The 15,165-nt window shown below is 44.3% G+C and overlaps 1 protein-coding gene across 1 annotated transcript in view; it reads left to right on the top strand.

The window, feature by feature from the left end:
- The first annotated feature begins 11,517 nt into the window (after nt 1-11,517).
- Nucleotides 11,518-15,165, top strand: part of SLC35F4 (solute carrier family 35 member F4) — a 227,628-nt gene continuing 223,980 nt past the window's right edge. Inside the window, exon 1 of the mRNA XM_032405187.1 lies at nt 11,518-11,695. Coding sequence (XP_032261078.1) covers nt 11,593-11,695 — 103 coding nt within the window. The 5' untranslated portion in view covers nt 11,518-11,592. The remainder of the gene's footprint in view (nt 11,696-15,165) is intronic.

Here is a 15,165-nt window from a genome sequence, read left to right as displayed (position 1 = left end):
TAGGGACCACAGGTTCCACTTAGATTGGTGTCTGGGAAGCGCCAAGCCAAATTACCGCTGCTTCTGTCAAAATGCATTAGCCCTGGTGGCATTTATTAACCTCATTCTGGCTTCATTTTCTGGTTTCTATTTTTAATTTTACTTTCTTCCCAGTTCCTTACTTGCTTGTTATTATTGTATTAAATCTCAAAATGTAGTATCTTTACAAGCCACTTCAATTCCTTTTTGGAATGAGACTGACTATAAATAATTATAATAACATGAAGAAAACTTCTTACATCTTTGCACCACAGAACAGTTAGAAAGTTAATATTGCGGGGCGCCGGGTGGCTCAGTAGGTTAAGCGTCCGTCTCTTGATTTTGGCTCAGGCCATGATCTCTGGGTCATGAGATAAAGCCCCACCTGAGGCTCCTTGGTCAGTGGGGAGTCTGCTTGAGATTCTCTCTCCCCTCCCTCTGCCCCTCCCGCTGTGTGCATGCATGCTCTCTCTCTCTCTCACATAAATAAATAAATAAATAAATAAATAAATATTTTTTAAAAAAAGAAAGTTAATATTATATATATACTTTTTTTTTTAAAAGATTTTTTATTTATTTGACAGAGAGAGACACAGCGAGAGAGGGAACAGAAGCAGGGGGAGTGGGAGAGGGAGAAGCAGGCTTCCCGCGGAGCAGGGAGCCCGATGCGGGTCTCGATCCCAGGACCCTGGGACCATGACTTGAGCTGAAGGCAGATGCTTAATGACTGAGCCACCCAGGCGCCCCTATACTTTTTTTTAAAAGGAGGCTCCATGCCCAGTGTGGAGCCCAACTTGAGGCTTGAACTCATGACCCTGAGATCAAGACCTGAACTGAGACCAAGAGTTGGATGCTCAACCGACTGAGCCACCCAGGTGCCGTGCATATATACTTTTAAGTATTTAATTGTGAATTGAAAATTTAGATTCAAGTTTTTGAAAGTCTAAGGGTTTCTCTTGACTTATAAAGCAAAAACATGCATTTCTCCATCTTCTTTCCTCTGGATTATAATTTGAATATCACCAACTTCTTCCTTCTGATTTAAGCTGAATAGTAGCATTTCTGTTTTTGTAAGGAGTCACTTATCTTCACCAGTACTTCTATAATTTTTCATATGGGAGAATTTCTGAGTATTTGCAAAGATTCATTTAAAAATATAAATGTGGTTATATCGGGTTAGTCTTTTTCTGCGTCACAGAAATAACTCTCTCTCTCCTTTCCTTCAACAGTCAGGCTCTGTATTACATACAGAAATATGTATTTAAGAGATTTATTCATGTCCCAAAGAAACCAGGAATCTAGTGGGGGAGGGAAGTTAATCCGATCTTTGCTATATAGTGGGATAAAGGCCTCTACAGGGGTAAGCACAGTGAATGCTTTAACTTTTCAGGTCCCCACTTTTTGCCTTGGTTGTAGGAAGAGCCCTGCTGTGTCAAACTCCCTGTGTTTCTTTGTCCTGCGTCTGCCTGTACCACCGTTATGCTGACCCAGCCTCTGTGGGTGTCCGACTTCTGGCTCCCCATTTTTAAGTCAGAAGGCTTGGCATTACATGCCATGCAGAAGGCTGCAGTTCCTATTCAGACAAAATCTTATCATCGCAGGTAAACTTTAATTTCAGATTTTGCTTAATGAAGTCAATTCCGCATTGCTTTGTTAACGATGAGTGGAAGATTGCTGATCTGATCTGGAATCAAGGAATTCTTTAAAGGACACATTCTGCAGAAAGGACATTCTCATCAAGTCTCTGATCAATATGCTTTGCAACACTGGCATTGATTTACATTGGTGGATGTAGTAGAATCCAAAAATGGCCACAGTTGTTTTTTGCAGCAATCCCATCCAGAGGCAAAATCAGTTTCTCCACCTCTTGAATCTGGGCTAGCCTTATAACTTGCTTTGGCCCACAGAATATGGCAGAAGCAATATTGTGCAAGTTCTCAGTCGGGGCCTCTAGAGGCCATGCAAACTTGACTCTCGCTCTTGGGACTTTACTGCTATCTTGAGCAAGCCTGGATTAGCCTGTTGGATGATGAGATGCGTGGCCCGCTCATCCCTGTCTCCCCATTGACTAGACATGTGCGAGAGGCCATCCTAGGCTATTCAGTCCGTGGCTGACCCACCTGCTGACCACAGATACGTAAGTGAGCCCAGCTGGGATCAGAGAAGCCTGGACAGATCAGTAGAAATACCCAGCTGACCAATGGGTGGTGAGAAGTAATAAGCTGTTGTTATTTTAAGCCACTAAGGTTTGGGGTTATTTGGTGGGCAGTAAAAGCTAAATAGTAGGAGTGCAATTTTGGCATTACCGCGGTGGCATGCACGTGCTAGTGGTCTGTAGAACCAGAGTAGAAGGAAGGAAGGGTGTTAAAGAGAAAGGAAGACGAGTAACCTGCCCTCAACACCTTCTGTCTGCTCAGCTGATGACTTTTTTTAACCTAAATCAATGAAGAAACAAGTAAACAAGCCTTCTGAACATTGTAGTAGATTACACATAAAGGAGATGCAAACCTCCTAATTAATTATGATTCCCAAAAGGTTTGTCAAAATGAACCCATGTTATTTACGGCAGTGAATTTTAAAAATATCAACTCCCTAATAAGATAATATATAATCCTATTCATATCTAAAGACAACACAAACCATTTATCTAACCCCACCCCCCAGGACCCCAAAAATGAGGGGTAATATTCTAATTTGACTGGATGGCAAATTGTGTAAGAAACCAGGTACTGATCATACCAGAAATATAATTCACAGAAAACTCTGGAAAATAGACATCTTAGGTTTCAGTTTCATTTAATAGCCCTTGATGGGCATTCCTCTGTCTGCTGAGTCCAGGGTTTAACTAGGGGAAGATAGAAGGAAGAGGAGGACGAGTGTATGATCTGATTGGAAGGGTGAGGTGAGGGCGGGGATGGTGGGCACTGTCATAAAGTCACACAGGAGAAGGTGGCATTGTGCCGTGTCAAGGAAAGACGATGCACTGAGAATGAGGGCTGTTGCCAACTCACTGGGAGGCTTTGGACCATTGGCTTAGGCTCTCTAGCTTTAGTTTCCTCATTTATAAACTTGGCACTGGTTAAGTTGTTCCATTTCTGGTCTTGAAACAAGTCAACCTTTCCTGAGTGAGTGTGTGGGCCTTGCCCTTTCTTCCAGAAAGATCCTAACGAAAGATTTTCTTGATTACAATATATTTTTCAGTTCTGAACATGTTTCAATTGTCTGGTGTATGCCAGGCACTCTGGGAAGCTCTGGCCACACTGTGATGAACAAAATGGCATCCCTGCCTTTGAGGAACTGAAGTGTACAGTGTGGGAAAGACCACACAGTGTGGGAAAAGCTCTGGTGGGGCAAATGCCTGGGCCCTCCAGGAAGGGAAGTGCTCAGAGCAGGCTTCCCAGAGGAGAAACATCTTTGGAAACAGCTGAAGGAGGAGCAGCATTGGTCAGATGAGGAAGCATTTGTAAGTACCATCCAAGCATAGATGGTCTTACTCCATGGAACCAAGTGATTGTAATGCATCACTTAAGCCCAGATAACTGTGTGCCCACAGTACTTTGTTAGCTTAAAAATCTGAAGAGTTTAGGACTGCTTTGAGGTGGTACAAACTTTTCATGTACTCGTTGTCATGGAGCCCTGTTTTATTATTTATGAGAACATGAAGAGCCAGAAGAATTAGAGACCTTTAGTCAGACTTCATCACATTCACCAGAAAGGAGATAATTGTGATTACTGAGGAGATTAATGTGGAGGCAGGTGGCACTCTCCTGCACAGTGCATGTAAAAACCCAGCAAACACTGCAGAATAGAGCTAGAGCGGGTTTTAGGGTTGGTTGTGTGTGTGTCTTGGGGGCGGTGGTGTGGGTGTGGGTGTGTGTATGTGTATTTATTTTAAGAGCAGGAAAGCCATCTATTAGAAAGTTAGGAAATGAGAAAATACTCTTTTTCTTTTTTTAAAGATTTTATTTATTCATTTGACAGAGAGAGAGAGAGCGCACAAGCAGGGGGAACGGCAGGCAGAGGGAGAAGCAGACTCCCTGCTGAGCAGGGAGCCCGACGCAGAACTCGATCCCAGGACCCTGGGATCATGACCTGAGCCAAAGGCAGACACTTAACTGACTGAGCCACCCAGGCGTCCTGAGAAAATACTCTTAGTTCTATTACTCTAACAGTCACTTTTAGAATTTTGAATATCTTAATATTTTTCCTAACGGTATATAAGCATGTTACTGAGCTGACCATCCTTTGGCATCAAGACTGACTGACCTGACTGCTCTATCTTGTGGGCGCGAGGCTGCGGAAGTCCCCACCTCTCTGTGCAGCCCATATGGAGCAGAATGGAGAATTCCGTCACCCAGCTCGTGCTCCTGCTATCACACGTCTGCCCCACGTTGTATATGTTCCCTGCACTTGCAGGAGGCACGCGGATTTGCTCCAGGTGGATGCACTTTCATGTCTCAGCATCAACAGGGAAGCCCTGGGGCAGGAGGTGGGAGGTGCTTGACATTGGCAGGAGGTGGGGAGCTGCCGGGCTGTGTCCGTGTGAAGTTGATGGGAATCCACAGAGAGCTGGCCACTGCAAAGGTGAAGCAAGAGCAGATGAATTAAAGCATGAAAGGTATTTGCTACAACCTTTTAGCTTTTCTCTTGAGAGGTGTACTCTTTCTGGTAATCGAGGGGCTCCTCTGACATTAGCCAGGTAGCTGGAAAAATAAAAGGCAAATGTCCACTTCAGGACTGATGGTCTGCGTTATCTTGGTGTATTCGAGGAGCAAGTTTATTGATGGCTATCACTGACACTGAAAATACGGATGAAATAAAACCTTGTGAACATATTGCTTGCAAATGAATAGTTTGGAAGCCAAAGGCAAAGTCATTCCTGAGATTGCTTTCGGCAATAGTTACTCAAGATATGGATGTATTGAATATATAGATATTCTGGACTCTCTTTGCCTTGTTGATAACATTCTAATGAGTTTTAAATGTTCTGTTCTCTGATTTCCCATACCATTCATACTGCTTCTTTCCTACTCTTTTGTCTTCACTATTGTTTATTGATAATTGTTTCAGAAACTGGTGAACATATAAACATGCACAGTATGCCCTTGGAAAACAAAGGATGAAGAAAAGATTTGAAAATTAAGTACAGTGTTTTGAGAAGGAACTCAAACTTTTTTTTATTTTTATTTTTTAGTAACTTGACTTTTATGGGTCAAAGTCATCTTGAATGTTTATGGTCACCATGCCAGAGGGAAGAGAGAGCTCGGTGATTTGTACCAGCTCGCTCCGTTCACTAGAATCAGTCACGGGGCCCCCGTACAACCACAAGGGGGCAGAAAGCCAATGCTGTGGTAGGCCTAAAATAAAGGCGAACCAGGGATATTTGACAAATAGTGCCAACGACTCCCACAGCAGGTCTGACATTTTTAGCAGGTAATGTTACAGAAAGCCTTGTGAGATAAATAATATGCAGTATGTTTGGGGCAGTGGCATGCCTGGCGTTTTTAGATGTTGAAATTAAAGTCTTATTTGTAAAATGAATGTGTAGCAGGTTTGAACGTAATAACCATCAACGCATCTATTTAAAAAGGTTAAGTAAATCTTTGGGCGCCTGGGTGGCTCAGTCGGTTAAGCGTCTGCTTTCGGCGCAGGTCATGATCCCGGAGTCCTAGGATCGAGTCCCGTGGGGAGCCTGCTTCTCCCTCTGACCCTGTCCCCTCTCATTCTCTCTCTCAAATAAATAATTTTTTTTTTTTTAAAAAGGTTAAGTAAATCTTTATTAGCCAGTAAGAATAGTGGAAGATGCAGTCTCCGTGTTATTGGGGCTTCCCTGCTGCAGGGTTATGCAGTCGGGGAGATCTTTGGCTAAGCTCAAGCATCAGGGAGACACGCTTGTCTTCAGTCCTCTCGTCTCTGCTGAGATGTACACTAGCCAAGCCCACATTCCATAGCTCTGGGGCTGGCAGCTCTGCTGCCCTTGGTCTAAGCTTGGAGGCACCAGAATCTCTACAGAGGCTGGGAAGCCCAGGGCTAAAGGCCCAGCCTTCTCTCAGGGCACCGCCCTGTGATCTCTCTGAGGCCATTCCGTTTCCCTGGGGCACGGCCATCAAGCAGAACCAGAGTCCCTCCCATGCCTGGGACCACCAACCTGTGCCATTATCGGCCCTAAGCATATATTCTCTGGGTCCTCCTGCCTTCTCAAAGGACAGGCAGAACTGCTGACCCAGAGCATCTACGTTTTCTGCAAAGCACTTAAATTATGCAGCCCACCTATTCCATTGGTCTGCCAATGTGATGCCAAGATCTGCCTCACGTGATTGTTGTCATGGTTGAAGGGATTCAAGGAGACTCCTAACAGCAACTGATACAGATACTCCTAATAATGTGAATGAAATGTTCAAGTGAATTAACTTTAGTAATAGATAATGGACAGGGCAGGGTAGGGTTAGGAGAAGGACATTGATATTTATTTTGCACCTACTATGTACCATGCCTTGGTAAGATTTTTTTTTTTTAAGTTTTTCTTTCTTCTCTCTTTCTTTCTTTCTTCCTTTCCTTCTTTCTTTTCCTTCCTTCCTTCCTTCCTTCCTTCCTTCCTTCCTTCCTTCCTTCCTTCCTTCCTTCCTTTCTCTCTCTCTTTCCTTCCTTATTTATTTAGAGAGAGTGTGAGCAGGGAGGAGCAGAGGGAGAGGAAGAGAATCTTAAGCAGGTTCCACACCCAGTGGGGAGCTAGACTCAGGGCTCAAGACAATGATCCTGAGATCATGACCTGAGCTGAAATCAAGAGTCGGAAGCTTAACCGACTGAGTCACCCGTGCGCCCCCTTGGTAAGATATTTTCATATGTTATCTCACTTACCCTTTACAGCAACACTATTAAGTAGAGAGTTTGGGCCCATTTTATGGATGAGAAAACTGAAGCTCAGAGTGTTCTACGTGTCCATAAAACAAAATAATAATGGTAGCTATCATTTATGATGCTTTTATATGCCAACCACTGTTATAAGGTCTTTATGAATATAAAATCATTTAATCTTCACAATAAGTCCACGAGGTAGATACGATTAAAAAACAAAATTCAACCGAGTAAATTTTAAGGACCTAATTGGTTCTATTAAGCAGCATCTAGCATATAGAAGGGAGCTCCCAAGAGTTCTACAAAATGGGAAGGTTTTTATAGGAAGGAGAGTGAGGCACGAAGTTATTAGCAAAGGAAAAGAAAGCATTGTTTCAGGCAAGGTCACCTTCCCTTAGGGGGAAGGGCAGGGAGTCTCATTAGGTGGCTTACCTCATCTTCCTTTTGGGGATGGAGGGGACCCATGTGACAGAATCCTCATTGATGTTGATCAGAAAATTCCTGACTGAAGACGAGTTAAGACTACATTTCTGGGAGAAGCTGAAACTGCAGTTCGGTTAGGTATTAAGTCCAGATTTGGTGACTTAGCTTAAGTGACACCATTTTGGGCCTGTCGTTTTCTTTTTAACGGCACTATAGTCTTATTTTGCAGATGAGAAAATTGAGTCATAGAGTTTAAGAGACTCACTCAAAGTCACACAGCTAGAAAATGGTGAGACCAGATTTGAACCCTGGCAATCTGGATTCAAAGTCCATGCTCTAAACCACTGTACTATATGGCTGAGGGATGAGGTAAGAAAAAAGAGGGAGTGAGGAAGGGAGGAAGAGAGGGAGGGAAGGATGGAGGTAAAGAGAGAGACAGACAGACACACACAAATACACACACGTCATATATTCTAAAATTTGAGTGTATTTGTTGAAATTACTTCAAACTATCTCCAAAGGATTTCAATGCATTTCCAAGGAATTGAGCTTCAGAAATAGTCCCGTGATGGAACCTAGTACCAGAGGTCAATGAAGAGTGGACTCTGCCCTGATTTCTTAGACAGATACTGAGTGGTTAAATGCTCAAAACAGCTTTCTTGAAAATGGAATATGAAGACTACATTTTTTTCTTTTCAGATGCTAGTGCTTATCACCTGGTTGGCTAGATGCCAGATGCTTTTAAACACAAACACTGTGCAAACTACCTGGGGTCAAATCTGTAAATAGTGCTGATGATTATACAAGGCAACATTGGCCCTTGGGTATTAAACATTCTTGGCTCTCCAAACAGCTAAGTTACTCTTAGCTCAAGGAGGTGGGTACACTATAGTAGATTCCCTTCTTTCAGCATCCTTTATTGGTAATTCCGAATAGGTGGTCAAAAGATGAAGTGACTTGTTCCTGCCATGGGAAGAGGACTAAAACCTAGATTTTCTGGCCTCCAGCTTCTAATCATAGTAAAGAAGACTAGATTCCATGGATTTTATTTTACTAACTCTTCCAAAGTTTAAAGGATGATGTAGTATTTTAAAATGATTTTATGACAGAATATATCTTTGAATAGAATTTATGTTCAGTGATCATACTTAGTTTTTAATGTTATTACTTGGTATACTTATTTTAGCATTAGACACAAAGTTGTAAGTGACTATCACATAAACTATTTTACAAATGATATGGCTTTTTTTTTTTTTTTACAACACAAATGGTCAAGTTTTGTATACTCAATTAGTATAAATACCTAATCTGACTCGGTCAGATGATCAAAATAAATATGGTCCAGATATTAAAACTCACTTGGAATCACAGACAGATGCCCTGTGCTAATGCATTAAAAATATTCCTGCACACAAACCAAATTTTTCTAAATTGAGTTATGATCTACCCGGAAAACTGATTTACTATTTAATTTAATAGGGAAATTGGCTATGTAAACTGGCTACTATGAGGAACCATTTTTTGAATCAAACAATTACCTTTAATCTTCTTTTGTTTAATTGTACCTTTCCCAATTTTTTTCAGAATAGATTTGAGGCACACTGATATTTCACATTTTGTAAATTTGAATTTTTGTATTGGGGTTTATGAAAACTGGTAGGCTGAGCAGGCAAACATATAAAAATGTTTTTAAAAATTCTCTTCCCTTCAAAATAATTTCTATAAAATTTTAATGATCTGCAAAGTGGCATTTGAAAGGTTAAAAAACTGTTATCATGTGCAACAAAGAGTGCTTATCATTAGCAGAAATTTACTTTTCATTGTTGATCAATTTATAATTGTAAAATTTCAGTTCCATTAAAAAAAAAAAAGTGTGTCCAAGTTGGTGGCATGTGTTTGCATTTACTGTTTTAGTTACCCTATTACAGATGATTACAGAGGCATTTGTAAATGTTCTGCTATTTTAAAAATTAATTTCCAGGTCAGTCTGAGATTTTAAAAATAATTTCTTTTAGGTAACAGACTCTTGTGAGTATAATATTTACATTATTTAAATTTATGCTGAATTTGCTGTTTGTACGAATGATGAGATTCAGTTAAGTACAATTCTAACCACTACTCTGGAAATTTCTGGAAACAAAGCAAAACTAGGAAGAAGGCACCAACTTAAATGATAAGTGTAATTTAGAACTTAAATACATTATGGTAAAATAAGTTATAAGCATGAATAGGACAAAACCACTTGTTCTTAAAGTCTGTGCATATTCATATTACATTAAAAGGCTTTTGCTTGAGTAGTTTCTCTTTGAATCATTTATATATTAATATGCTATGGATTATGATGTTATTAAACACATATGATGTAATACAGACAAATTCATTTTATAGAAACTTTAAACAAAGGAATGTCTTAAAGTAATGTGATCAACCCATTTTACCATGTACAATGCATGCATTTTAATGTTTGCCACAGAAAGAAAAAGAAAAAGAATAAAAGTAACAAAAGTGTGCTGAAGATCACTTTCCGGGTGGGGGTGGGCAGCAGAGTGTAAAGGCATAATCCTTCCATTTTTGCTTTAAATGTTTGGCTCCTCACCACTGCACCAGAGTTGCTTTCTCCTTTAAGTTCATTTTGACCTTTTAGTTCCTTCCATCCTTCCATCTTTCCATGCCCAGAAAGCAGGTGTGGGAGGAAATTGGTTTCTTTATGAACCCTCCTCCCAGCCATAATCACTTCAGATCCACTCCACTCGCAGGATTCTGTGCTAGGCTTTGTGTCTGGATGAAAACCCTTAACACATTGTGAAATTTAATACTGCATTTTCATATGCTTAAATCTCATTCATCTTTTAAAAAGTTTGCAACATTTCTTCCCTCTTAAAGACGCAAGTACAATGTGGAAAATGCTTGAAGGCAGAATGCTGTGTGATAGGTTCTTTGGAGGTTTCTGAGGGGGCTCTGAAGTCAATTTGCCCCCCCCCCCATCTAAGTTTTAGAAATGTGAAATCTGGCAGGGACATCTTCAACTGGGTCTGGGGTTAAGGTGGACCTATTGACCTCTAAGTTGATGAACTGACCCCCAACCCCCATCCTCCCATCCCCCCACACTCTAGTTTCTGAGATGAAATTTTGAAAATTATTTTTCAGGAGGCTGTGACTACAAACTACGAATGGAAGAATCATCCCCAAGGCTCACTGATTGTAACCCGGTGAGTATCTTGGCAAAACAGAAGAGTCACACCTGAGGGGAGGGTGTTCACCCTGAACACAGAGCTTCAGGGACGTTCTAGACTCAGGTGGAAAGTCTAGACTGTAGCTAAAACTTTCATCCGTCCAGATATTTACAGTTTGAAGGGCTTCCCCCCTGATGTTTTTGGCAATAAAGGAGAAAATCATTTCTCCTAAGGGCATTTGAAATTGGCAAAACAAACATGCTGTGCTGCAGCTGAGTCTCCCAAACCTTTGATGTTTTCGCTGGGGGCTGAGGGTCGGGACACGGGCCTGTCAGACTCCAGGGCTTCATCTTTTAAAGTCTTTGTGTCCACAATACCTCGATAATCACTTCACGTACCACCTGCTGAGGCCTCATTTTTTTTTTTTTTTTTTTTTCCTTTTCATTTCTTAAGAAAAGACTCCCTGTCGTCTAGGCAAGTTTCGGGAACTGATTAACTCCTAGGAACGCTTGCATGTCTGCTGGCCCCAGGTGGTGTAAACGCCAAGCGTGGACCAAGACCCCGCGGCGCCCCCGATGTATCATCTCCCCGAGTGACAGTGTGCACCTCTCACATTAACACTTGGTTCCGCTTGGGTCTCTTCCATCTCCACCCCTCCTCCCCGAGCCCCTGCCACCATCTCACTTCGTCTCCTCCCACGCCCCTGGACCGAGCATCCCTTCTGGCAGGTGGGGCTGGGGGGGAATGTCAAGTCCTCTGGGAAGGGGCGCAGAAGGGTTAACCAGGAGAGTCTGCGGCCAGGTGGGGCGCCCACACCCGCCCCGGCCGCGGTGGGCGTCGGAGGTGAGGGGGCGCTGTTCGGGCAGCAGTGCGCCGGGCGGCGGGCGGGAGAGCTGCCAGGCTGACGGAGAGGCCAGCCCGAGTGGGGGCCGCTCCACCGCCGCCGCCGCTGTGATGCGGAGCCGGTGCTGCGCCGGGCGGTGGAGTCAGAGCCCGGGCGCGGGAGCACGAGCTGCAGCATCAGCACCGGCGGCGGCGGCGGCGGCAACACCTGCACCAGCTCCCGGGCCCCGCGCTGCGCTCTCCGCCCCGCCGCGCCCGGGGCCGCCGCCCCGCGCTCTCTATGGATGTCAAGGCGGCCCCCAACGGGGTGGCTACCATCGAGGACCGGATCCTGCGGATCACTGGCTACTATGGCTATTACCCGGGTTACTCCAGCCAGAAAAGTAAGACGCCGCGGGGCTGCCTTGCTCCTGGGCGCCGGAGCGGGTGGGATGCGGGAGGGCGCGCCGTCCGGACACCTGCAGCCCTGCCTGTGCCGCTAACGCTACCCTCCTGGCGGTGGGGCCGCTGGGGCGAAAAGTATGTCCGTTGTCCTCGGTGCTGAACCACGAAACAGAACGGGGGCCCGAGCCATTTGCGCCCAGGAGTTTGTTAACAGGCGCAGCCTCGGGGTGGGCAGCGCGGGGCGGGGGACCCGGTGAGCGTTCCTGACAGCCGTCGGCCGGCTCACCTCTGGCTTATCTACGACCGGGGGAGGCTGCCGTGGCTGTTTACTTAGCGGAAAGTCAGCCCTAGGTGCTGCACTCCACCCCCCAGCCCCCACCCCCACCCCAAGCCCCTGCGGGGTGCCCGGCCGCGGGCCGGGGGCGCGGGGCACTCAGGCTGGGTGGGCTCGGGGATGGGGCCGGCCCGGGGGCGGCCGAGCCAGACGTGGGTCCCGGCGCAGGCCGCCTGGGCTTGTTCACTCGGGCTGTCGAGACGTTGCCAGCGCGGGAATTACTCCTGCTAAAATGTCTTTGCGAGGTCCTCCGCCCTGGGCCGAGAGAGAACCTGCTCAGGTCCTCAGAGACCCGTGCCTACGACTGGGGGTGGGGCGGGTGGAAGGGGGAGACGCGACAGGGCCAGGCGCCCGCGCTGCCAGCCGCACGTCGCGGCTACTTCTGAGCCCGAGGAGGCTTCTCCGTTCCGCACCGCCTTTCTCCCGGCCAAGCGAGGTCGTGTGGCGCGGATGCTTTCACGTTTCTGGAGCAGTTTTGGGGGGAGGGCGGTGAGGCGCGCTCTACTCTGTCCCCCTCCCCCAACACACAAACCCACTGGCTATCTTTGCTGGAATTAGTTCAGCCAGCGACCGGAGCGAAGCTCGTTTTTCTCCGAATTGGGGGACGAGTTGCGGCTTAATTCCCATGCAGGTGGGATTTCGCTTTTCCTGTATCAATGCATTTCTGTCGCAATAGATGGAGCTTAATTGATATTTTTTGCTGTTACTTTTAACCGGAAACCTTGCAAGAGCCTAGATGCGTTTCTTGATTGGTATTTTTCTGTGACATTTTGGGGTCCGAGCAATGTTACAGTTTCTCTGAAGCAGACAAACCCTGACACGTAGACGAGAAAACACTTTTTTTTTTCCCATGGAACTTTCTCCCCCACTATGCTCCATCTCTATTTAATAATAATCCAAGAGCTTTGTTCTCATAGAGATATTTTCTCATTTAATATTTCATTTGGTTTCAGGAAAGGCCTGTCTGATTTGGATGGTTTCTGTCTAGCTGTTTTTAGAAGCTTACATTATTCATTTTCCATACAAAAGTAATTATATAGTGTTAGAATTTTCTGGAAAGAAAATAACACACTGTGGAATGCAGTTTGAAGTCTTTGTACTATAGACTCAGAAACTTCTTTTTTTCCCCTATTGGCAAAGGGTTTCTTTTTTAACCCTAGAAACCTCTGTGGAAGCACTAGTATTCCATGTGGAGATTACTTGGATTTCACCTTTGAATATTTTAATTAGGAACGATGGGATTTTTGGTTGCTTAGAGAATGGAGAAGCTGTGAAATTACAAGACTCAGGGTAGTTTATTATTGTAATTTTTATAGCAATGGAACTTCGGTTAATAAAGAACAAACCAAATGGAATCCTGGAAAAGTGACATTTTAGATAAAATCGTGTTCATATTATCTTTTCGGACTCATTCAAATAACTGTTCATGTATCATTTGCAGAATAATAGGACAAAAAGAGGGAAGGGCATTGGCTGAGACAGTAACTGAAGCTGAAAGGGATGGAGATACAGTTGGCATAGTTATTTGTGATGGGCACTTACCTAACTTCAGGCCACAGTGCTCAGTGAAGACAGCATCTCACAAGCACAGAGAATTACATGATCGTCAAAGAACTTTCAGGATGTTCGTGCTTTCAGGGGTGGAAAGAGCTTGCCATTTTGCACAAAGAGAGACTAGGAGAGGAGAGAGCTGGAAGAGAGCCAGGCAGCCGAGCACCATGAAATAATCCTGCTCTTAATGCAGGCTTCAACTAGTAAACACACACATTGAAGCAAACCAGTACAATATGGTCAATTGATTTAGCGGTTACCAGGAATGAGCAACAGCTTGGGGAAAGTCTGGAGGGATATATTTAGGAAAAGGCTATGGGGAGTAATGTATACTATGTGAAGACAAGATGACTTTCCCATTTTCTGACTGGTCATGTATGAAACCTGAAGGATGATCTCTGTATACCTATGTCATTTACCTTTTTAGAGGTAGGTGGGGACTCACCTCTGAGAAAATGCATCAGTGATCAGCCTCCTGTTAATGTATAGGGCTGCCATCCCTGGCAATCAGGAAGAGGAGTACCTTGCCCAGAAGAAATTCTATTAGTCAGCCTGATACAAAAAAAGAAATGTGTGTATATGTATATTACACATACAATATATAATTTATAATATACATGATATTATCAGGATAATAATCAAGGTACAGAAATGATTGAAGCATTTGTCTAGCTTCGAGTTACTTACAGCCTGGTAGGGGAAATAGATTCATCCATTCAACAAGTGTTAAGTGAGCACCTCCTATGTGCCAGGAATCCATCCGTGAACAAAATAGACAAAAATGTTTTCCTTTTTAAAGTTGAAGTTTCAGTGGGTGGAGACAGGCAATAATATGAACAAACAAACAAACAAATAAGTAATGTAGTTTATTTCAAGGTGATCGGTGCTTTTAAAAAATATCACAACAGGGTAAAAAGAATGACAGATTCTGAGGTGGGGGGTAGAGATTGTGGCAATTTTAAATCGTGGCAATTGGGTAGAAATTGTGGCAATTTTTAAGTCAGCTGAGGCTTCACTGAGGAGGTCACAAGTAGGCAAAGCCTTGAGGTATGTGAAGAAGTTAGACATGTGGACATCTGGAAGATGTTCCAGGCAGAGGAAACAGCCAATGCAAGGCTCTGAGGTGGAACGTGTCTGGCATGCTAAAGAAAAAGCATAGAGGTCTGTGTGGCTGAAGGGGGGTGAACAGCTGGGAGAGTGGTTGGAGGTGAGGTCACCGTGGGTGCAGGGCTCAGGTAAAGTAGGGCCTTATAGGCCATCATAAGTCTTTTGGCTGGAGAGCCTTTGTGGGGTGTTGACAAAGGAGTGATGTGACTTGACTTTCAAAAGGATCAGTTTGGCTGCTCTATTCAGGCAGGGGTGGAAGCAGAGAGACTAGTTAGTATGTTATTGCTGTAACCTGGGTGAGAGAGCATGGTGCCGGGCACCAGAGTGGTAACAGTACAGGTGGGAAGAGGTGGTCAGATTCTACAGATATCTGAAATTAGAGCCAAGTGGGATTCCTGATGGATTGGATATGGCACCTATGAGAGAGGGGGGCGGGGGAGAGGAGCAAAAAATGATCCTGTCCTGGGTGCCTGGGTG

This window comes from Phoca vitulina, unplaced genomic scaffold (assembly GCF_004348235.1).
Source record: "Phoca vitulina isolate PV1807 unplaced genomic scaffold, GSC_HSeal_1.0 scaffold7, whole genome shotgun sequence".
In the NCBI taxonomy this organism is placed as follows: Eukaryota; Metazoa; Chordata; class Mammalia; order Carnivora; family Phocidae; genus Phoca; species Phoca vitulina.
The sequence above is the reverse complement of the archived record's forward strand: the minus strand, read 5'-3'. Positions and strand labels throughout refer to the sequence as shown.